Source organism: Aspergillus melleus (assembly GCF_016097325.1).
Source record: "Aspergillus melleus strain CBS 546.65 chromosome Unknown contig1, whole genome shotgun sequence".
NCBI classification, from domain to species: domain Eukaryota; kingdom Fungi; phylum Ascomycota; class Eurotiomycetes; order Eurotiales; family Aspergillaceae; genus Aspergillus; species Aspergillus melleus.
The window spans coordinates 3,392,476-3,413,579 of record NW_025763370.1 but is presented as its reverse complement, the minus strand read 5'-3'; the positions used below and the strand labels follow the sequence as shown (position 1 = coordinate 3,413,579).

The 21,104-nt window shown below is 51.7% G+C and overlaps 9 protein-coding genes across 9 annotated transcripts; 3 read left to right on the top strand and 6 right to left on the bottom strand.

Annotated features, from left to right (window-relative positions):
• Window positions 1–38: 38 nt before the first annotated feature.
• Window positions 39–1,285, bottom strand: LDX57_001225 (glycoside hydrolase family 43 protein; the record flags this gene model as incomplete). Its single annotated transcript, XM_046082866.1, has 2 exons — window positions 39–719; window positions 776–1,285. The coding sequence occupies 2 exons, from the start codon at window positions 1,283–1,285 to the stop codon at window positions 39–41; spliced, it is 1,191 nt and encodes a 396-aa protein (XP_045938823.1).
• Window positions 1,286–2,876: 1,591 nt separating this feature from the next.
• Window positions 2,877–4,028, top strand: och1 (glycosyltransferase family 32 protein; the record flags this gene model as incomplete). Its single annotated transcript, XM_046082865.1, has 2 exons — window positions 2,877–3,933; window positions 4,000–4,028. 2 exons carry the CDS (start codon window positions 2,877–2,879, stop codon window positions 4,026–4,028), a joined length of 1,086 nt encoding a protein of 361 aa, XP_045938822.1.
• A 1,972-nt stretch (window positions 4,029–6,000) lies between these two features.
• On the bottom strand, window positions 6,001–7,414 carry PKA4 (cAMP-dependent protein kinase; the record flags this gene model as incomplete). The annotated part of the gene is made up of 4 exons (XM_046082864.1): window positions 6,001–6,720; window positions 6,821–6,945; window positions 7,002–7,094; window positions 7,162–7,414. 4 exons carry the CDS (start codon window positions 7,412–7,414, stop codon window positions 6,001–6,003), a joined length of 1,191 nt encoding a protein of 396 aa, XP_045938821.1.
• A 2,662-nt stretch (window positions 7,415–10,076) lies between these two features.
• On the top strand, window positions 10,077–13,861 carry rom2 (putative Rho guanyl nucleotide exchange factor (Rom2); the record flags this gene model as incomplete). Its single annotated transcript, XM_046082863.1, has 4 exons — window positions 10,077–12,729; window positions 12,803–13,233; window positions 13,288–13,719; window positions 13,784–13,861. 4 exons carry the CDS (start codon window positions 10,077–10,079, stop codon window positions 13,859–13,861), a joined length of 3,594 nt encoding a protein of 1,197 aa, XP_045938820.1.
• Window positions 13,862–14,692: 831 nt separating this feature from the next.
• On the bottom strand, window positions 14,693–15,255 carry LDX57_001221 (uncharacterized protein; the record flags this gene model as incomplete). Its single annotated transcript, XM_046082862.1, has 1 exon — window positions 14,693–15,255. The coding sequence occupies one exon, from the start codon at window positions 15,253–15,255 to the stop codon at window positions 14,929–14,931; it is 327 nt and encodes a 108-aa protein (XP_045938819.1). The 3' UTR covers window positions 14,693–14,928.
• Window positions 15,256–15,712: 457 nt separating this feature from the next.
• aspA (putative septin AspA) lies at window positions 15,713–16,675 on the bottom strand (the record flags this gene model as incomplete). Its single annotated transcript, XM_046082861.1, has 2 exons — window positions 15,713–15,947; window positions 16,005–16,675. 2 exons carry the CDS (start codon window positions 16,673–16,675, stop codon window positions 15,713–15,715), a joined length of 906 nt encoding a protein of 301 aa, XP_045938818.1.
• A 101-nt stretch (window positions 16,676–16,776) lies between these two features.
• On the bottom strand, window positions 16,777–17,286 carry CDC11_1 (Cell division control protein 11; the record flags this gene model as incomplete). Its single annotated transcript, XM_046082860.1, has 2 exons — window positions 16,777–17,091; window positions 17,266–17,286. 2 exons carry the CDS (start codon window positions 17,284–17,286, stop codon window positions 16,777–16,779), a joined length of 336 nt encoding a protein of 111 aa, XP_045938817.1.
• A 743-nt stretch (window positions 17,287–18,029) lies between these two features.
• Window positions 18,030–20,999, top strand: HSV2 (phosphatidylinositol-3,5-bisphosphate binding protein HSV2). Its single transcript, XM_046082859.1, has 5 exons — window positions 18,030–18,372; window positions 18,446–18,484; window positions 18,567–18,664; window positions 18,735–19,091; window positions 19,160–20,999. The coding sequence occupies exons 1-5, from the start codon at window positions 18,264–18,266 to the stop codon at window positions 19,679–19,681; spliced, it is 1,125 nt and encodes a 374-aa protein (XP_045938816.1). The 5' UTR covers window positions 18,030–18,263; the 3' UTR covers window positions 19,682–20,999.
• On the bottom strand, window positions 20,051–21,032 carry cwf29 (uncharacterized protein; the record flags this gene model as incomplete). Its single annotated transcript, XM_046082858.1, has 2 exons — window positions 20,051–20,864; window positions 20,977–21,032. 2 exons carry the CDS (start codon window positions 21,030–21,032, stop codon window positions 20,051–20,053), a joined length of 870 nt encoding a protein of 289 aa, XP_045938815.1.
• Window positions 21,033–21,104: the final 72 nt, after the last annotated feature.

Genomic DNA, 21,104 nt, shown 5'->3' with positions numbered 1-21,104 from the left:
AGGCAAGTATTTCTGGAGGACAGTCTCTCCGACTCCCCTCACAACCGCACAAGGATGATAGGCGAGTTTGCCGTGATGTTGAGTCCCGCGACATACATGCATCGGCGATTGCCCTCACAGTTGGCATGAAAGACCATTCTTGTCCCATCCGAGGATACGGTGGCACCCCCCGGGGACTCGAGGTCAAAGTCGCCCTTCTTCAGCAGCGCCCGGGAAGCCCTCGTATACGGTCCTTTCAGCGACATCGAGTAGGCATATTTGATGTCGTACAGAGGCGAGGTGAAACAATGGGAAGAGAAAAAGAGATAATAGACCCCCTCATCTGTCCGGATGAGATTTGGAGCCTCCACCAGCGGCCCATCACTCTTTTCATTCGTGAGGATCTGGACGGGATCTCCGACGGACGTGACGCCGTCATCGTTCAGCTCCTGCAGCATGATCGGGACGGGTACTAAGGGTTTGATGCCGTTGTTGCAGTCTCCGCCGTGACCGATACTGTTTCCGTCGGCCTTGTAGACAACGTAGAGCTTTCCGTCCTCGTCGCGAAACGGGGACGGGTCAATGGCGCCGCCCCGGTCGCGCAGGCAGGCCAGAGGCTCATGATGGGGATTATAAGGCCCCCGAGGATCGTTGCCCTTCGATACGGCAACTCCTACGCAGTGATGGCGTCGCCAGTCTTTGAGTTCGCCGGAGTAATAGAGCACGTATCTCCCGTCGTCCTACCTGCTCGGTCAATTGTTCGTACTACCTCGCTTGGCTGTTGACGTTTGCTTACCCGTTGAATCACGTCCGGGGCCCAATGATCGACCTTGGTCTCCCAGTCCCCGATGGTAGGCAGCGCATCGTACTCTTTGATGTGCGTCCAGTTCTTGAAGTTGGTGGAAGTGGCTACGGGAACGTGCGGGACGTGCGTGTCGTTGACTGCTGCATTGGTGCCGTGGGCGAACCAGGTCCCGTTGAGATGGAGAAGACCCGGATCAGGGAAGTTGTCGACGACGAGAAGAGGACGGTTGGCCATATCGGCATAGCTGGGGTCGTCGGATTTTCGTCCTGTCAACAGCACGACGGGGACGGTAATGACAACAACAATAATCGCAAGTCCCAGTAGGCCGGAGACTAGAATCCACGTGCGCTTTCTTGTCCATGTACTGGAGAGTTTCTGGATGAACGATAGTCCCGGTTTGGAGGGCAGGGACGGCTTCGGGACTCCATCTGCTTTGTCGTTGGAGGAAACCGTCGAAGGGGTCTCACTGCTTGGAGAGCCCGGGGGAGCATTGGGTTCCATCTCTCTTCGACGAGATTCGCGCTACCAGCATTTGTCGCCGCAATTGGAGCAGCTTATACTTAGAACAAATTTCTCAATGTAAAAAGAAATTACAAGGAAGAATACTAGAAATAACGGTGAGCAAAGACAGCCAAAGCGCGGGCTGGGGTTTAGGCTTAAGCATAATGATAGCGGCCGAGCAGTCAGCACGCAAGCCGGTGGCCCAATGTCTAGAATCTAGTGGTAAGTAGGGACGATCGGTTACTGCAAATCTCGAGTGGATCACTGGATCCTGCAAAGTTTTTACTCCGTACTCCGTAAGTATCTCCATCGTGGTTAGTTAGATCTTGAGGAAACTGTAGTTATCGGTCTCGTGGGGTTGTCTTGGCTGTCCGATTGCGGTCAATGCAAGCGCCTCTCTTGCAAGGAAATTCAAGATAAGGACAGAAACGACCGTGGCGTCATCCAAGTCGATGATTATGACTTGCTCAAAACCTGAAGTTGAACAGCCGGATGGAACATCCGGCCTCACGATGCAGTCGAACGGGAGGGACGTCGTATCCCGCTCGCAGCGCATCCACGGACGCCGTGCGCCACAAGGGGGAAGAAGGTACAGAATCCAGATGCTTTGATGCTAGAGGATATCGCAGCTGCACCGTTGCAGCGACGGTGGAGCCATGGCCGAGGTCCACGTGTTTCAGCCTGTGCCTGTGCCTGTGGCTGTTAGCGATGAAGATTGAATCGATTAATCTACGCGAGACTGACAGATGGAATATAGTTAGGCCAAGGCCGAGCTGCAGGATATGACGCGGCGTGACCGGGGTAGAGAACAGGGGACTCTTCACTCTTCATCTTCACATCTGCAAGTAGAGAGAGAGATAGTTGAAAGGTCATAATTCATAAAACAGGGAACTCCCGACCGTGGATGGCCAAGTCCAGACTCCCGACTTGCCGAAAACGGCCAGCAAAGGCTTCACGAGGAAGTTGGGCCATTTCCAAGGATCCGGCGGGGAGGAACGTGTCCCTGCCTGTAGATTGCAGTACTGAGTAATGTCGATGTTGATCCAAGGAATCGCGATGATCCCCCCTTGCGAAGATAATCTCCGCTCCTTATAAGGCCTGACCGTCCTCCTGTTCTTCCTTACATTGTACATAGTAAGCTAAATAAAACTCCCGAGTTGTCGTCATCGCCGTTCCGTCCGCGCGGACTTTGGACGCCACCGCCGACTTGGCTCCACCGTCGCATTTTCTCTTCACTTCTCGTTTTTCGCGATCTTCGATTCTCGACTCGACTTCCTTGCAGGCAGCGAGATTCTGTCTCTCCCATCCCGGTCAATTCCTCTTCCTCTGGTCGGCAGATCCTGAGGAAATCCCACCGTTTCGATCACTTCCACCATATTCCGTCTGAGGCAGACATGTTGGGATCGTAGCTGCTTCTGCGGTGGAACGAAACGGTTGAAAACTCGATATCATAACGGTCATTCCTGATCGTCGGCGGAGCTGGCGGAGAAGCTCGTGGCTTGCTCCCCTCCTTTCGCAATTGCCTGTCGATCCAAAAATCCACTCCCTTCCGGCTCTTTTCTCGCCCTTCTCTCGCCTCCTTTGACCAACGATGCTCACCTTTCGCAAAGCCCTCGTCGCGGCCGTCCTCTTGATCGCCTTCATCGCCCTCATCCGGTCGTCGCATTCATCTGCCTCCCCCGCGCCGTCTCCCCTCCCCGTCTCCGAAGAGATCGACCGCGACGAGAGTTATGCAACGGAAGAACGGCCCCCGAGTCAGAAAACGGCCCGCGTCCAACAACAGCCCCTCGAGCCACCGGCCAGCGCTCCCTTACGCGACCGGTTGCGATATCAATTTCCCTACGACCTAGACGGCAAATTTCCCGCCTACATCTGGCAGACCTGGAAGTACACCCCGGGCTCGCTGTGGTTCACCCCGGAACTGCGCGATGCCGAGGCCAGCTGGACCGAATTGCACCCGGGGTTCGTGCACGAGGTCATCCCGGACGATACGCAGCGCCATCTGATCAAGTACCTCTACGGCTCGGTGCCCGACGTTTTTGAGGCCTACGACTCAATGCCACTGCCCGTCCTCAAAGCTGATTTCTTCCGCTATCTGATCCTACTGGCGCGCGGCGGCATCTACAGCGACATCGATACAACGGCCTTGAAACCGGCGCTGGATTGGTTGCCGTCGGAGTTTGACCTGTCGACTGTCGGCTTCGTCGTCGGCATCGAAGCCGACCCCGATCGCCCGGACTGGCACGATTGGTACTCGCGTCGCATCCAGTTCTGTCAGTGGACCATTCAGGCCAAACCGGGCCACCCCATCCTGCGCGACATTGTGGCCTACATCACCGAGGAGGCCCTGCGGATGAAGAAGAAGGGCATTCTCAAGACGGGCAAGATGGACAAGACGATCGTCGAGTTCACTGGTCCGGCCGCTTGGACGGACGCCGTCTTCCGCTACTTCAACAATCCGGACTATTTCAACATCGAGCCGGGGTCGGACCTGAACGTCACTTATGAGGATTTCACGAACCAGGAGGGGTACAAGAAGGTCGGCGACGTGGTGGTTCTGCCCATCACCAGCTTCAGCCCTGGCGTGCAGCAAATGGGAGCTCAGGATATCGACGATCCAATGGCGTTCGTCAAGCATGACTTTGGAGGTAAGTTATTCATTCTCGTGGCCTTGGTGTTCAACATGCTAATGATTTCTTTTTCTTTCTTTTCAGGAACTTGGAAATCCGACCCTTCTCTATAACGGATACCGGAGAAGGGCTTCTATATAATGCACTGTCTCATGACAGATAGCTATTCCCACCCCTGGCCGACAGGGCGGCTTGTCTCGGACAAGCGGGGGAGAAGCCATCCTATTATCAAGACTCTCCTCTTTCGCAGGATCCTTATTTGACCTCAGCGAACTACTTCGGATTCGTCTTCGACATCCAGTCCGGCTTTCTTTCATCCGAGTTCTGCCCTAGAAAGACCGAACTCTACTTCTTCATCTACGCATCCAACATGAGACAATGAGCCATGTCCTACTCATGCCACGCATGACTTGCCACACCATATCTTTATCCTCACAAAAAAACAGGTAATGAAAAAGGAGGAAACGAACCGCGCTTCTCATGGTGCCGGTACTATCACCTACCTACTTACCTGACATCCTCAATTGAAGTTAATTTTCTCAGACTGAAACGACCTCATCCTTTTACCGAATTGTATATCATCATTCCTCTTATCTCCTCCCCTCCCCTTCGCAGGTCTCGGTCATTGTCTGTGTCCGTTCTCCGTACACTTTCTGTCTTCGCGGTTCTCTTCCTCTTCATCCTGCTTCATGTTTTAGAAAGGAGATGTATCCCTCTTTTCCAGCTCTTCTGTTCCTTGGACCTTTTTTGATTCCCATTAGATACTTACTTACTTTAGTCACTTACTTTATGTAGATGAGTTATGTTGTATTGTATAGAATTTTGAATTCACTTTCCATTCCATGACTTGTTCATTATTGTAAGAAATTCACTGGTTCCTCTAGCCGCCGCAGTAAAGTACACACACACACACACATATCCATGGATGCGTACATCCAAACATACATACATACACAGCTGATAATCAACTCATAAGAAAATAGTGTCTTAATTGAAGAAATCGTGCAAGCTCACGTTAGAGAAAAATCTCGATTTCCCATTCATAGATATACAAGGACTACGTATACACTCAATAGATCCATTCAGGTTTTCGCTACTAGTTAAAAGAGAAAATGAAAGCAAGAGGAAGAACGGAACTCACAAAACATCGAAATTATTTTGACCTGGATGTTCAATCGATTTTGATGAATTGACGGTGCCCGGTTCCAGGGTTGGGTTGTGCGTTGTCATATCAAGCTTTTTCGTTTTGCTTGGGTCGTTCTGATTCCGCTCTCTCCTCGGATGTTTGTTGAGGCCTGCTTGAAAGAAAAGAGATAGATGATCGGTTGTACATGATTGGAAAGTATGAAATATTGGGAATTGTAGGATGGGGCAGGGTGTAGAGCGCGAGGAAATAATACAGAGAAGATATCTCATAGATTCATGTAGATATATAACCCCGGTCACAATAAAAGGAAGAAATATTAGAAAAAGCAAAAGAAACGCTAATAAATCAGGTCTGAGTATGAATCCGTCAGGTTGCCTGCATGTATGCCGGCTGTGAGCAATGGAGCAAAGCAAATTTCACTTTCGTTGTCGTAACTTCGTCGTCAAGTATGATGCTTGGTTTTTCGCCCAATAATCCCCAATCGAAAACCAACAAGTCAATAGATACGACTCCATTAAACACCCAAGTTTTTCTCGCTGGCAAATTTGAAAGATTAGAAAAGCGGATGGCAGATGGCAGATGGCAGATGGATTTTAAAGGTGGCAAGATCGGCGGCAACGTTTTTCAAGCATATTATATTTATATCAGACAATTCGGTGAGCAGGACTGGTAGGCAAAAGTCTCATGTGTGGAACAAAATTGCATAAACGGCCCTCGGGGCCTGGGTGTTGAATATCAGATTAAGCTGTCGGTCAGAGACAGGAACGAATTGAGCGGTACTCGGATTGTAGACGATATCCAGCCGCCAATCACCGAGTTTCGAAAGAATTATCCTGTGTGAAGTTCGGAGGCTTCTGTTCTAGGGTCTACTCCGTAGCACTTCGAACCGTCCGAGGGGCGGATAAGAGGTCCTTGAAGTCTACTCGAGAGCTCTGACATCAAAAGTCGCTGAACAAAACTTCGTACTTTTTCCTCAACTCGTCGGTGTAGACCGCCGTTGCCTTGGAATCGGGGTCGGGGTACTCTTCGAAGTTTCCTGTGTCGGCCGGATGGTCGACTCTCGGAATGATTGGTCCCTTGATGCGACGGTAGAACAGATCATCCCAGTTGATGTCCTCGAAGAAGGGATGAGCTTTGACCCGAGCAGATCCGCCGGATATGTATCCGAGTCGCTCCGTTGGATTCGTCTTGCAGAGTAACGAGATGATGTTCTGGGCTGCGGGCGACATGCCTTGGGGAAAGCGCAGTCGGCCTTCGACAATCTGTTCGTAGATCCGCATTGGATTTTGGTCCCAGAACGGAGGTTGCCCAACCAGGAACTCGTATATCAGAATGCCCAATGCCCACCAATCCACCGCGAGCCCGTGTCCGCTATTGTGAATGACCTCGGGGGCGAGGTATTCCGGCGTGCCGCATAGCGTATACGTTTCGCGATCGCATACTTGTTTGGCAAATCCGAAGTCGACCAGTCTGATATGTCCATCGGCGTCCAGGAGGATATTCTCGGGTTTCAAATCACGGTAAACGATTCCTTCGACGTCGTGGAGGAACTCGATCGTCAGCGCGATTTCGGCCGCGTAGAATTTGGAGGTGTTCTCGTTAAATCGTCGCGCACGTCGTAGATAGCTAAATATTTCGCCTCCGGGGCAGTAATCGAGCTAGAGGGAAATGTCAGCAAGGGTGGTACAGAGGATTGGGGCTGACGGGGCAGGTCCAGAGGACGGCAAATTGCATCGTGCAGGACCAAGAGGCACATACCAGCATATACAGACTTTGGTCGTCCGAGAACGTGGCTATTAGCGTTGTGACAAAGGGGTGGCCGGAAACCGCTGCGAGTGTTTTTCGCTCGTTGCGTACATGTTCGACCTGCTTCAATTTGATCACTGGACCGGGGACATCAGCTTTGTCTGGCGGGAGACGAGTATTGAGCCATGCTTACCATCCGCCTTGCGTAGGATCTTGAGCGCGTAGACTTTATCCCTCCGCTGCACTTCATCCTTCATTCTCACCAGCCATACCCGAGCGAAAGTGCCTGTGTTTTGACAACGTGGCTTGTGAGCCCTCAGAGACCCATACGCAGGCGATTCATCGAAGCTTACCTGTACCCAGGGTCTTCAGCAGAGCAAAGTCGTCTACCGTCAGGCTACGGGTGGATATCCCGAGGTGCTTCTCCTCCGGCCGTTCGGTGATGACGAAAGGGCTCATATGTCGCTGGTTTGGCGGTCGGACCGAAGCTACCATTTGTTTTTCTCGTTCATGAAGGTCGTCAGACTTCGCGTCGGATCTCTTCGAGGGAATGGAGGAACCCCGGACCTCACTAGTAGAGGAAGGGTTGACCGTTCCTGTAGCCATCGGGATGGCCAGAGATCATGTCTCGGAGGACGGCGGGGACGGACAAGATGAAGGAGAGAGAGAGAGAGAGAGACAGAAAAAAAATAGATAAGAGCGGAAGGCGGCAAGACAGCAATTGGACGAAGTTAGAGAGAGCAAGGTGTCGGTAGAGGGAAAGCAACGGGATCGTAAATCGTCATGGATCGTCTAGATCAATGGGCTCGAACAGGGAACAACTAGCCAGAGCGAGATCAATCAACGAGATAGAGATAAGGGGGGAGGGGCAAAGCGCGGGGGAGAATGAAAGGGAAGATCCAAGGAATCGGGGGCAGCGAGAAGTCGCTCCGTCGCCCTTCCCTGCCGTCTGCTCGGCCTCTGACGTTACCGCGTTGGCGGGGCAAACAGTGGACGCCGCGGACCCCTTCGATTCCCATGGTTGACCCCGTGCTCGATGATGTTATATGCTGCTATTTTGATCGGTCGGTGGTAGTATCATCCTGATCGCGGCAGGAGTCTACTTTGGGTGCGAAGAGGAAGATTCTGGTGCCATCGCTACAGTGTATTCTGTCCCTCATGATCCAATGATCGACATAAGCGCAGTTCCCAAGTAATTATTCATGGCCCCTTGTCCAACAAGGGGTGCGCAGCAAGCGTCAAGATATGCGGGAGATGCCGGTTGGATGGGAATTTCTGTTCGCGATAGAAACAATCCCCATTTTCCACGGTTCAAGGGGTTCTGGGGGAACGTTCGGGAAAGGCAAAATTGCCCGTTCCAGTGGGAAGATGTAATAAAAGAAGGTCATGGTCAATAGCCAAGCTTTTCTCCATTGGCATGGCTTGTCGGAAGGGAGTATTTGCAAACCCCTGGCATCAGGATAGCCACATGAAGAAGTTGATGAACAAAAGGAAGAGGGAAGAAAGGGCAGGGCGGAAGGAGAAACAGAAGATATATTTTGACGTCTCGCAGTCGGGAAAACAGGAGTAAAACTACACAAATCAGGAGCAACGTCCTTCGAGGTTGACAGCTGGCACCACACACCATCCAAGTCCTCGCACAAGTTCGTAATATCAGCCATTATATGATTGTAATGGACCGAGGATCGATTGTTAGGGTGGGATTGAGAAATTGACCGCCAATGTCCCTATAGTCAGACTCGCAACACCTCCTTCCGTGTGGGAACTTGACAGAATGTAGATGGATGTGCCTGTCGGGGAGTCCTCTCTACTCCGTACGGGACCATTGCATTGTACAACGGGGAAAGAGAGGAACCGCTGGGTGATGGCGACGAATAGCTGGATGTAGATCCCTCGTTAGAGTCCAATTGACCCCACAGATCCGCCAATCCTGCTGATTACCGAGACCACTGGGAGAGAGGACTGAGGAGTGTTGATAGTTGATTTTTTGATATGTAGACAAATAAATATATAGATACAGGAGTCGAGAGTGAATAGTTCAATTGTATGAAATAATTTGGGATAGCGACGGGAATATAGAAACGTAGGTGATGAAATCGATAGAACTCGGACAATGATATGATGATAATCAACGGATTGAATGATGATAATTGACCAGAAAGAGAAGAAGAAGAAGAAGAAGAGAAAGAAGAAAGAAGTGGTTCCTGTTGACGACCGTAGCGGCCGAAAGGGGCAAGGCGTGACATGTGCCTTCTTCCCCGTGCTTTGGCTGCTTTGCTTTGCTTGGATTTATCGGCTTCATCCTTTCTTCTTCGGTCTCCCTTTTCCTTCTTCTCTCCTCCCTAACGCCCGGCGGACCCTCCTCTCCCCTCCCCAATTCTCGTCTACACTCCCGACGGGACCTCGACTCGACTCTCTCCCTCTCTTTCTCCGCCTTCTCTCTACCTTCCCTCCTAATCAAAACCTCTTCACCTTACCCCCCACCCACCCACACCTGCTCCTCTCCTCTCCTCTCTTTCGTCCCCCCCCCGATTCTTAACCTCTTCTCTTTCTCTCTCCTTCTCTTTTTAGCCCTCTCCTTCACTCTCCTCCTACCCCCCCTCCACACCTTCACTCTCTCTCTCTCTTTCTTTCTTTTCTTCCCTTGTCTCTCTCTTCTTGTTCCCTCCACCCCTTGTGTTCGGGACTGGAATCGATCGGAAGCAGCTCCGAGGGAGGATGCTGAGGGTATGAACTTACTGGGGCCCTGGCTTGCGGTTGCGCTCACGGCTAGCGCTCTTCCATCATTGGCACAGGTCTCGACGCCTTTCGCCAGGCACTGAATTCACTTCAACGTCCCTCTCCCCATTGAGGCATGATACGCTTGGGCAATTTCCGGGCCTAGGAAATTCCCATTTCTTTTTCTTTCTTTTTTTCCATTATATCTTTGGACTGTCTTATTCAAATCTATTTTCGCCCCTTATACATCGTTGCCTGTGGAGTGCCCTTTTTTTATTTTTTACTTTTGCTTTTTCCTCGTTTACTCTCCCCTTGTCCGTCTCCTTTCTCCACGATTTTCCACGATCTTCTTGCAACGTTCTGCACGCCCTCCCCACGACCGGATTCGATACCCTTTTATTTTTGCACCAGTGTCAGCGCCCTTTTCACCTCGAACTCAACGCCCTGGTCATCGTCGTATCCTTTATTCGATCCGGACTATAGAACGCCAATTTCAGGACCGAAGACGACTACAAGAAAATAAAAATAAAGAGGGGATATTACGCACATCATGGCTGATCTGGGGGGCCAACAGGGCCGGAACTACCGGCCTCATGGACATCCATCCTCCTTTCAACGGGACGCTGCCTTCTCTGAGATCTTCGGCGGGGCACCGCCCCCCGGTCGTTCCCAGACAATGACATCGCAGACTCCTATGTTCTCCCAGGACCGAGCTCACACAATGACCTCACACGTGCCACATCCTCAGATGCAGAGGGGCCCGCCGCCGCCGACACGCCAGATGCCGAATGGGTATGGAGCTCCTCCCTCGAACTATTACCAGGCATATCCCGGGTCCCCAGGCGCGCCTTCTCAACCCCCTCCGCAAAGCGCTCCCCGACCCTATCCCGGACGTTTCGCCTATCCGCAACCCCAACGGTTGGATTCACGCCCCGCCCCGGGTCCGCAGTATCCGGACGCGAAGGGATACGGTCGCCCGATGCCCCCTCCTGCCTTGAACTCGGATACTTATAGGTCCAGATCGATGGCCAGAATGGGAGGACCCCCGGGTTATCCCCCTCAACCGAACAGCTTCAATCACACTTCCGCAAGCGCGTTCCGCCAACAACCGTATAATGCGGCTGCCCCGATGACCGCGCAAGGCCGAGTGGTGCCGGAGCGACATGGAAATGAGCGGGCGATGTCGATGACCTCGTACTCGGCGGACCGCGAACCCACGCATACTATGAGCACGGGACGGGTCATTCCCAGCCGAAGACAGCCGTCAGGCCCGAGTCAGCCTCCGGTCAAGGGCTACGAGGCTGAGCCGACGCTTCCCCCGCAGGCCAATGGCAAGCCCCGTCCGCCAAGCGACGGTTCGACGAACTCGCGGTCGATGTCCATGGCCTCGACTGTGGTTCCTGACCGGACCATGAGCATGCAAAGCCAGCTGACACACAAGCCGAGCACCCAAGCGACCGTGACTGCGAGTAATTCCCGCCGGAGCAAGGTGCCTCTGGTCTATCCGGCTTTGCTCTCGCGGGTGGCCGACAACTTCCGGGAGAGGATCCCTCTAGCCGAGCGGCAGAAGAACGGGCTATCCTATCAGAATTCCTTCTCCGGCGCCGATGCCGTGGACCTGATCGGCTACATCATCAAGACGAACGATCGCAACTTGGCTCTTCTGCTCGGTCGCGCCTTGGACGCACAGAAGTTCTTTCACGATGTAACCTACGATCACCGTCTCAGAGATGCTGCTGGCGAGCTCTACCAGTTCAAGGAGACCGTGGGAGAGGAAACCCCTGGCTCCGAGGTCAACGGAGTTTTTACCCTGCTCACCGAATGCTACTCGCCCACCTGTACTCGCGACAGCTTGTGTTACTCGATTGCTTGCCCACGACGACTGGAACAGCAGGCGCGTCTGAACTTGAAGCCGCAGCCTGGTTTGCGATCATCTGCCTCGAAAGGGAGTCTGCATGGGGATGACGACGACAACGATAACCAGAAGCTCTGGATCAATATGGTCCCCAAGGAGATATCTGACAGTGTTGATGACCGGGAGAAGAAGCGTCAAGAGATCATTTTCGAAATCATGTACACGGAGCGTGACTTTGTGAAGGACCTGGAGTATCTGCGTGACTTCTGGATGAGGCCGTTGCGCGCGGCCGGTAGCACAAGCACCTCTCCGATCCCGGAACATCGGCGGGAGAAGTTCATTCGCACGGTGTTTGGCAACTGCTTGGAGGTGCTGAAAGTCAACGGCGGCCTATGTGAGGCCCTCAATGCCAGACAGAAAGAAAACCATGTGGTGCAAACCGTCGGCGATATCTTCCTTCAGCACGTGCCGCGTTTCGATCCGTTCATCAAGTACGGTGCCAATCAGCTGTACGGAAAGTACGAATTCGAAAAGGAAAAGGCCTCCAATCCGGCTTTCGCAAAGTTTGTCGAAGACACGGAACGTCTGAAAGAGTCCCGGAAACTTGAATTGAACGGATACCTTACCAAGCCGACGACCCGTTTGGCCAGATACCCGCTGCTCCTCGAACAAGTCAACAAGAACACGGCGGAAGACAGTCCGGACAAACAGGATATTCCCAATGCCATCAAACTGATCAAGGAATTCTTGTCCCGCGTTAACGCTGAAAGTGGAAGAGCAGAGAACCATTTCAACTTGGTGCAGCTGAACGCCGCGCTCAAGTTTGCTCCCGGGGATTATGTCGATCTCAAATTGACCGAGGAGAACCGCCAGATGCTGACCAAGATGGCGTTCAAGAAGACTACCTCCGACACCTCGGAGGTGACCGCCTATCTCTTTGACCACGCTGTGTTACTCGTCCGAATCAAGGTCGTCAACAAGCGCGAGGAGTATCGGGTGTACAGGAAGCCTATCCCGCTGGAACTTCTCGTTATCGCGCAGATGGACGAAGTCATCCCCAAGGCCGGGGTGTCCAAACGACCGTCGTCTAGTCTACTCTCGAACAAACCGGTGCCAGCTCCTCCCACCACAAAGGACGGGCTGCCAATCACCTTTAGACATCTTGGAAAAGGCGGTTACGAGCAGACACTATATGCCACGTCACCCACCCAAAGGAGAAAGTTCATTGAGATGGTGGAAGAACAGCAGAGGAAACTCAGAGAGCGCAACAGCAATTTCTACAACAAGACCGTGATTTGCGAGAACTTCTTCTCGGCCATCAATCGCGTGAACTGCTTAGTTCCTGTCGGTATGTTTTCACTACAATTCAAATCCAATACTTTTCCCTTCACCCGAAACATTGTTGCTCACGTTAAATGCAGATGGTGGCCGAAAGTTGGTCTACGGAACAGACAGTGGTATCTACCTCTCGGAACGTTGGCCTAAAGATAAGTCGGCGAAGCCCCGACGCGTCCTGGACGTTAGTCAAGTAACGCAAATCGACACGCTCGAAGAGTATCAACTACTCTTGGTGTTGTCAAACAAGACCCTTTCATCGTATCCCATGGAAGCTTTGGAGATCACCGAGGGCCAGAACACCATGGCCAAGCGACCCAAAAAGATTCAAGGCCACGCAAATTTCTTCAAGGCGGGCATTGGGCTGGGGCGGCATTTGGTGTGCTCGGTCAAGACTTCGGCTCTTTCTACTACCATCAAGGTCTACGAGCCCATGGACAACCTGGCAAAGGGAAAGAAGAAGTCTGCCGTCAGCAAGATGTTCCAGGGCGGCCAGGATACGCTGAAGCCTTTCAAGGTTTGCACCATCTTCCCGACCATTTACTGAGTCTTTTCTCACAGCGCGCTCTAGGAATATTATATCCCCGCAGAATCATCTTCGATCCACTTCCTTCGTTCAACTCTGTGTGTCGGATGTGCTCGTGGATTTGAAGTCGTCAGTCTGGAAACCACGGAGACACAGTCTCTCTTGGACCAGGCTGATACGTCGCTTGATTTCGTGGCCCGGAAGGAGAACGTGAAGCCCATTCACATTGAGCGAATGAACGGAGAATTCTTGCTGAACTACAGCGACTTCTCATTCTTCGTCAACCGAAACGGCTGGCGTGCTCGCCCCGATTGGAGGATCTCATGGGAGGGCAACCCGAATGCGTTTGCACTATCCGATCCTTACATTCTCGCATTCGAACCGAACTTTATCGAAATCCGGCATATTGAGACCAGTGAACTAATTAATATTATGACGGGGAAGAACATCCGCATGTTGCATTCCTCTACCAGAGAGGTAAGTTGAACGGCAGAACAACCGGGGTACGATTACGGTCGAGTGATGGCTAATTTGGTTTTAGATCCTCTATGCATATGAAGACGAATCTGGCGAAGACGTGGTGGCCAGCTTGGATTTCTGGAACAAGCCACAGCATTAAGTCGACGGTTACGGCAAATAGGGGTCAAACGAATACCGAGAGCAGCATGTGTTTGATATTTTATTTTGTTGATTGCGTTCTAGACCGGAAAGGCAACCTCGGATTTTTCTTCTCACCTTTTTTTTTTACGCAGTCGCTCTGCATTTCTCATCTCGAGCCTGCCTGCACCATTTATTTCTCCCTTTTCACCTTCACTTCTCGTTTAATACCTGAATATGGTTGTTTTGATCTCTAATCCGGGTCAATTTCCCCATCATATCATCCTTTGCTCATCTTCCCGCTGTGTACAATGAAGCGCAAATACCACATGTTTATTGTTTCCGTCATGGTTTCTTCCCTCCCTCAACTGCGTCTTTCTCAAGTGCTCCTTTTCTTTTTCTCCCTCTTTGTTCTCACCTGTCGTATAACTGTCCTTCCGGTTGTCTTCGTCACAACCTTTTGTACGTTTTCTTTTTGAACCCGCACTTGCATCTTAGTTTATAATGACGCTGGGCGAGAGCTGGTGCTAAACCCAACCAACCCATCTGTTACCTAAGGATCTCTTCTTCTCCGCTCTTCAGTTCTTTTGGCGCTATGTAGATACATAATCTTCTCAATATTGCAAGGTAAGATGAAGTGACGTAGTTTAGATCTGGTATTCCAGTGCTAGATTAGTCCTATTTCACCGTAGTATTCAGTAAGATCTGCTTCGAGGGACAAGCTTGATGCTAAGCATTTCGCTGTTTGCCTTCCCCCCCTCTCTGTAGGTATGCAATAAACCTCCTAATCTTTCTGCCTATGATTAATTTATCGATATAACCCAATCACCGTACTTGCTTATGTAGGCAATGTAAACCATGTAGTTACTTATCATGTGTTCTGCGCGGGTGGTTATCGCAGTAGAAACCTAGCTTCCACAGGGGTGCTGATCATGGTATCTGCTAGAAGGCGTCTATTCGATCTAAACCACTCGAATGTATGGACTAAATCGTGCAATTCTCATATAGAACATGGCAAGTAATGAGTCCACCTACACTGCAAACAGTGCACTACAGTCATGTAGATTATCTATAGGTTTATGTCATGATTCAGGAATTGCTTTCCTCAGAACTACCATTCAAGCTAACAATAGTCTGAATAGGAACAACACAAACAAAGAACAAACATAAACACAAAAACGGAAAAGCCAAAACAGAGACTTTGAGAGTTGAACAGACGGAAAGAAAAATAAGAGACAAAAGAGGGAATCTTGCTGCGCTGCTTGAGAAGGGGGTGAAGGGAAGGGAAGGGTGGCAAACAAGGTAGTCAGTCATTGGAGAGAGATTGTCAAAGATAGAGAAGAGAAGCAGGTGAAGAAAGGAGACAAGATCGAAGGATAGTAAAAGCAGATGATAAAAAAAGGTTAAGAAAGACATTGCCAGTGACAAACTGTCAAACGATTAAAACGATGCTATCTTTGACCCCTCAAGCAATTCACAACACAGGCATTGCGAAAGGAGGAAAGGAGGTAAATCATCTTCAGCCGAATTAAATGGAAGACATGGAAGAAGTCAAGAAGAAAAAAGGAGAAGGGGAGAGAGAGAGATGGGAAGCGGCAGCCAAAATTCCAATCCTCCTTTTTATGTCCGAATCCTCCTGTCTCATGAAGGGAAGGAAAAAGAAGATGGTGCCGGTTTCATCGAAAATCAAGGGAAACGCTGTCATTGGAACTTCCCTCCCTTTCACATGAAAAGCTATTAACGTGAATAAACTGTCAATATTATCCCCATAAAACAATTACAACCGCCATGCCGCTAATTCCATTACGTTGACACCGATCGGGTGCCATCGCGCAACAAGACAGGTTTCCTTTGGTTAAAAAAAAAGAACCGTTTAAGCATCCCCGTTGGCGCCTTCCGGCTGGCTGGATTCACGCGCCATGCGGGCCTCGATCTCCCTCAGCTGGCTCTCGCGAGCCAACAGTTCCTGGCGTTTCTCGGCGATTTCACGCTGCACCTTGAGCTCAATCTCGCGAAGCTTCTCTTCCTCACGACGGAGCTGTTCCTCCTTCAGTCTGACGGATTGGTTTGCTAGGTCTTCGGGGTTCATCGACGAATCTTGGGTGCTACTATCAAGGGGATTAGTAAGGAGTTTCACGCGACAGATTGACCAGGAGAATACGTACGGAGCAGCTCCGTCCACGCTCTTGCTAAGCTTCTCGGTACGGTAGTTCTCGTAGAGGAAGTCATGCGTGATTTCCTTCAAATCGGCCAGGTGGCTGTGGAGAAGAGCGCTGCGGATGGCCAAGAAATCCGAGTGCCGAGGGTTTTCAACGTCGACCACACCCCAGGGATACTGCCGGGCTCGTACTTGCCGACCGTCGATTTCCACAAAGTCTTCGGAGCCAACAATGGCGAAGGGCATCAGCCCACGTAGTTCGGCATTTTCCTCCACGGTGTCCTCGTCATCCTCCTCGATGTCGTAGGGGAAGTTGTAGACAGGGATACGGTAGTGCTCGATGTCCTCCATGATCAGCTTCTTCGATTCGGCCAATTCGGCGGGGGTGAGGGAGTCGGCCTTTCCGATGACGGGAATAACGTTGACACGAGGGGAGAGGCGCTTCATCAATTCGATGTCCAATTCACGCAGGCCGTGACCGGTCGGTGTGATGAAATACAAGAGGACGTGAACACGGTTGTCCCTGAAGCGAGGGTTTCGCTTGATTCGTGATTCTTCAGCAAGAATATCGTCGTACTGGCGTTCAAGGTATCCAACAATCTCGCCAAAGCTGCAAGGAAATCGGTCAGTCTCAGGACGACGGTGGAAATGCTGGCGGGACCACCTGCCTGGCTTCATTGTCAATCTGGTCACCGAAGCCCGGGGTATCAACGATGGTAAGCGAGATTCGAGTGCCTTCGTCGTCCAATTCCAACTCTGAGAATCACCACCACCCCGCGTTAGTCTTGCCCGAACCTTGAATTGTGCAACCCATGGATGTTTGGCACCAACTTACCAACCGTGACCGGCTTGATGCGGACACCCTCCTCAATGTGAGCGTTGGCAGCGTCGTCGGCATCCTTGCCCTCGAGGACGGTCTTTCCGCAAAGGGTGTTGACGAAGGTGGTACGTCCTGTTTGGAAAAGGGGAACCTGGTCAGTTTGCCTGCAGCCGTCAGGGGCAACACCGAGATTCCAATACATACCGGTTCCGCTGGCACCACAGACCATCAGACAGAACTGGATACCCTTCTTGACATTTTTCTTGCGACGGAGCTTGATCTGGAGTATGAGATAGGATTTATCATGGTAAGAAACTGAGCCCCGACGGAAAGTGGTGATTTGGTCCCATTCGAACCCATACGGGAACAATTGGATATGGCGACGAGTTGCAGGGGAAGTTTCTCATATCGGAGGAGCGCAGATAGAAAGGGGAAGTGAGGAACATACCGCGTTAAGAGCCGACGACATGGTGGGCTAAATAAGGGGAGAGAGGAAGGAGAGGGAGGGGGAGAGGAAGAAGAAAGGAAAACAACGACGTGGGAATTTAAGAAGAGAAGAAAAAGAGAAAAGAAAGCGAGCGGCAGGCGGATCAAAGAACCTGGAGGAAGAAAGTTGAAGGAAGGGAATGGGGGAGGGAGGGAGGTTGAAGGAGATAGGAAGGATGGATGGAGGTGGATGCTCTCTCCTGAGGTGCGTTAATCTGATCTGGCAGTTAGGGGGTCTCCAGTTACCGTCTGGTCAGGTATGGTCATGTACAGTAAACAGCAATACCGGCGATGGTAACGTGACCTGCCCCTTTCCCTTTTCGAGTCATGTCTGGCCTGTACGGTACCTGGAAGCCTGAGGTATCAGCGACGTCTCATGGCGGTATCTATGGTACTGAGACGGTATCGTCGTTAATTACTTGTCCAATCCGGGGCATTGGATCCCTCAGGCCGCCATTACCTATGGTTCCCAAAGGAGAGAAAGATCAATAGTGGAACTATTGTATGATATGTGCAGATAGACAATATCCCTTTGACCTGTCTAATTTGAATCTCCGTTGGGCAATCCGCTACGTATGAATGATCCCGCCTTGCCACGACCGGAGTGCTGCATTGTTAGTGCCCTTGGGCGTAGCTTGGTTCAACTCTGGTGCCCCGGTCCAATTCCCTCTTCGCTTTTCAGGGGTTGGGGGCAGCTGTAGGCGTTTCCTCCGCCGCCGTGGGTCGCTTATGTAAGATATATGGCCTGAGGCAGCACATCTATAGTTAGTACTCCAGAGTAGCAAGGCAATGCCAAGACCATTCACCTGACCCTCCCCCCCCAAACCGGCCTAGCGTCTGGCCGCTGCCTTGTCGATCTCCGTTATGGAACTTCCATGCTTTCTGGACCGCGGAAGATCAAGCTTCCAACTGCACCTGCCTGGTCTCTTGATCTGATGGCAGTCCCGGCACTCCGTCAATATGAATACTCGCCAGGTTATCGATGAGTCGGTCGGGCCTTTCTCCCTCTCGGCCACCTTCAATAATGAAAATAGTTGCTTCTCGGTTGGCTTAGATACTGGGTTCTGCGGTAAGGCCTCTATTGTTGCCTCTAGATGGATGGCCGCCCGGAGACCAAGCTGAGAAGGAGATGTCGTCTGTAGTCTTTAATGCCGACCCATGCGAACTCAAGGTATCAAGGGGTATGTACATGTCGTACTCTGCTGCTCATGCAAGTATACCTACGCCGTGCGCATTGCTAATCGGTCTGCCATATCCCTTTAGATTTCAACGCTGGCATCGGCGTCGCGGTGATGCTGGGTCAGTCAAACTACCTCGCTATCGTCGGTGGAGGCAGGCAGCCTAAGTTCCCGCAAAATAAGGTGTGTAGGTGATTTCATTCCCCCTGCGCCAACTCTCGTCCACCTCTACTGACACAACCTCCCTGTATAGTTGGTTATCTGGGATGATGCGAAACAGAAAGCCGTCATCACGCTAGAATTCCGCACTTCCGTCCTCGGTGTCCGCCTGTCGAAGTCGCGCATTGTCGTCGCTCTGCTGAACAGCATCCATATATTCGCCTTTTCGAACCCACCCAAGAAACTTTCGGTTTTCGAGACGACGGATAACCCGATGGGACTGGCCTGCTTGGGACAGAAGCTGCTGGCCTTCCCAGGCCGCTCCCCCGGGCAGGTGCAAATCGTGGAACTGGAAACGGGGAACGTGAGCATCATTCCAGCGCACAGTTCGCCTCTTCGCGCGATGGCCTTGAGTCCCGATGGGGAGGTATTGGCCACGGCGAGCGAAATGGTAACCCCCCCCAGTCGTGTCCTGTTTCTTAAACATAGGTTCGGAATGTTGACCCGATGGTTTTGCAGGGGACTCTGGTCAGGGTGTTCTCGACCAGTAATTGTACGAAGATGGCTGAACTTCGACGTGGAGTTGACCAGGCGGTCATCTTCTCGCTCGCCATCTCGCCGTCGAATAATATGTTGGCTGTTACATCCGACAAGTCCACTTTACATGTTTTCGACCTTCCTCACCCACGGAACCCTCCCCAGACCACTTCCTCACCCCCTGAAGAAGGAACCAGTCTGAAATGGGGCATTCTGGGGAAAATTCCTTTGCTGCCGCGCGTATTCTCTGATGTCTATTCATTCGCAAGTGCTCCCTTTGAGATTGGCGACGAAGGAGCCCCGGGCTCGCTATATATCCCACCTCTCGGAACATCGTTCGGTCGACCCTTGAAAGGTGTCATAGGCTGGGCCGATGACCGCACGGTCCTAGTGCTTGGCTCGGGCCGCGACGGGCGTTGGGAGAAATTCGCTCTCCGTGAAGCAGATGATGGGAAACGCATTTGTGTAAGAGAAGGTTGGAAAAGATACTTAGGGGGAAGCTAAAGAGGGAAGAGAGAACTCGGCCACGACTTCTGAGGATATGATTTATGAACTTTTAGAGTGCTATCTTAGGCGCTTTCTCTATTTTTGATTAGCGATGGTGGTTCCTGACACGGGATGCTTGAACCCATCGAAGGTGATTGGTGACATCGCGGCGCGAGGTCTGGCAGAATGCTGCGCTTTTCTTCTGTCAGACGCAGGAGTCAAGGCCCAGAAGCATGTTCCTTGATGGCTAATGTTTCTCAAACGTTGGGTGGCCGTCGCGGGTCGTCCTTTCTTGACGGACTAGACTGTTGTTCTTAAACGACCGATAGATGCCATGGTTATACTTAGCAATAATTGATAATTTACCCATTTTGACTCTTATCAATGTCAATCATGCTTATCTCGCGTCCTCCGTGGCGGCGGTGACCGAGATCCCACTGGCGTCCTGTCTCTGTAGGACCTTTCCTTGCGTGATGGCGACCGGGTGCTATGCGACCGCTCCTCTCTTGACGGCGACCTATAGTCCCGCCGGCTCTTCTCTCGAGAACGCGAGCGACCCTCGTCATGTCGGCGGCGATGGTGACGGTGGTGACGGTGATGGCGACGCGATCTATCGCGGCTGGAGTCTCGTTTCCGCGACGATTTACTTTCCCTCTCCAGCGCTCGCGCAACCTCTTCCTTCTTTTCTTCGATCAAGAATTCTTTCATGGGATCCTCCTCGTCGTGGGTTCTGATCAATTCCTCCAATTCCTTCTCCTCCTTGAGCAATGGTCGTCGTCGAGGCTCGTCGTCTTCCTCACTGCCTCTTCTCCTCCGGCGTCTTCGTCGCTCATCGTCCGTATCATCCCCACGGTCGTTCTTCGTCCCCACATCCCCCATTAGCCTAGCGACATTGTCTCCTTCCTCCTCGTCATCTCGCCGCTTGTATCTGGTGTGGTCCACACGCAGCATCCGACCCATCACCGTCGCACCGCCTAGATTGTCCACGGCCAGGTCTGTACTGCGCTGATCTTCGTATTTCAGCCACGCAAATCCTCGACTCTTGCCGGTTTCCTTGTCGCGCGCTAGGTTTACATGGACGGGTTCGCCGTATTGCGAAAAGATGGTCACGATGTCGCCCTCGGACAGATCGAAGGGGAGACCACCGATGTAGATGTACGCCGTATCTCGGTAATCGGCATGCCATGATGCTTCTGGAGGTCTAGAATCCGTCGGTTCAATAGTCAGTAAAAGGCTATTCTTTCTTTGCTGTCGCAGAGCTGTACCTTGTCACAGCGACAAGAGGGACGGAGAGAGGGAGAGAAACCACTTACATGGCATTTTCAAGCTCGCGCTTGTTGAGGGCCTGAATCTGACGGATCGTATTCATTGTCACGGAGCAGCCACACGGCGACAGGCCACTGTTCTAAGTCTCAAGATCAAGGGCGAAGTGGTGGTGGTC

Bases quoted from the DNA above. Each gene is read 5' to 3' on its own strand.
- HSV2 (XM_046082859.1), top strand. From the start codon at position 18,264: ATGAATACTCGCCAGGTTATCGATGAGTCGGTCGGGCCTTTCTCCCTC. The intron at 18,665-18,734 runs GTGTGTAGGTGA...CTCCCTGTATAG, and splicing joins CTAAGTTCCCGCAAAATAAG to TTGGTTATCTGGGATGATGC. The intron at 19,092-19,159 runs GTAACCCCCCCC...ATGGTTTTGCAG, and splicing joins TGGCCACGGCGAGCGAAATG to GGGACTCTGGTCAGGGTGTT.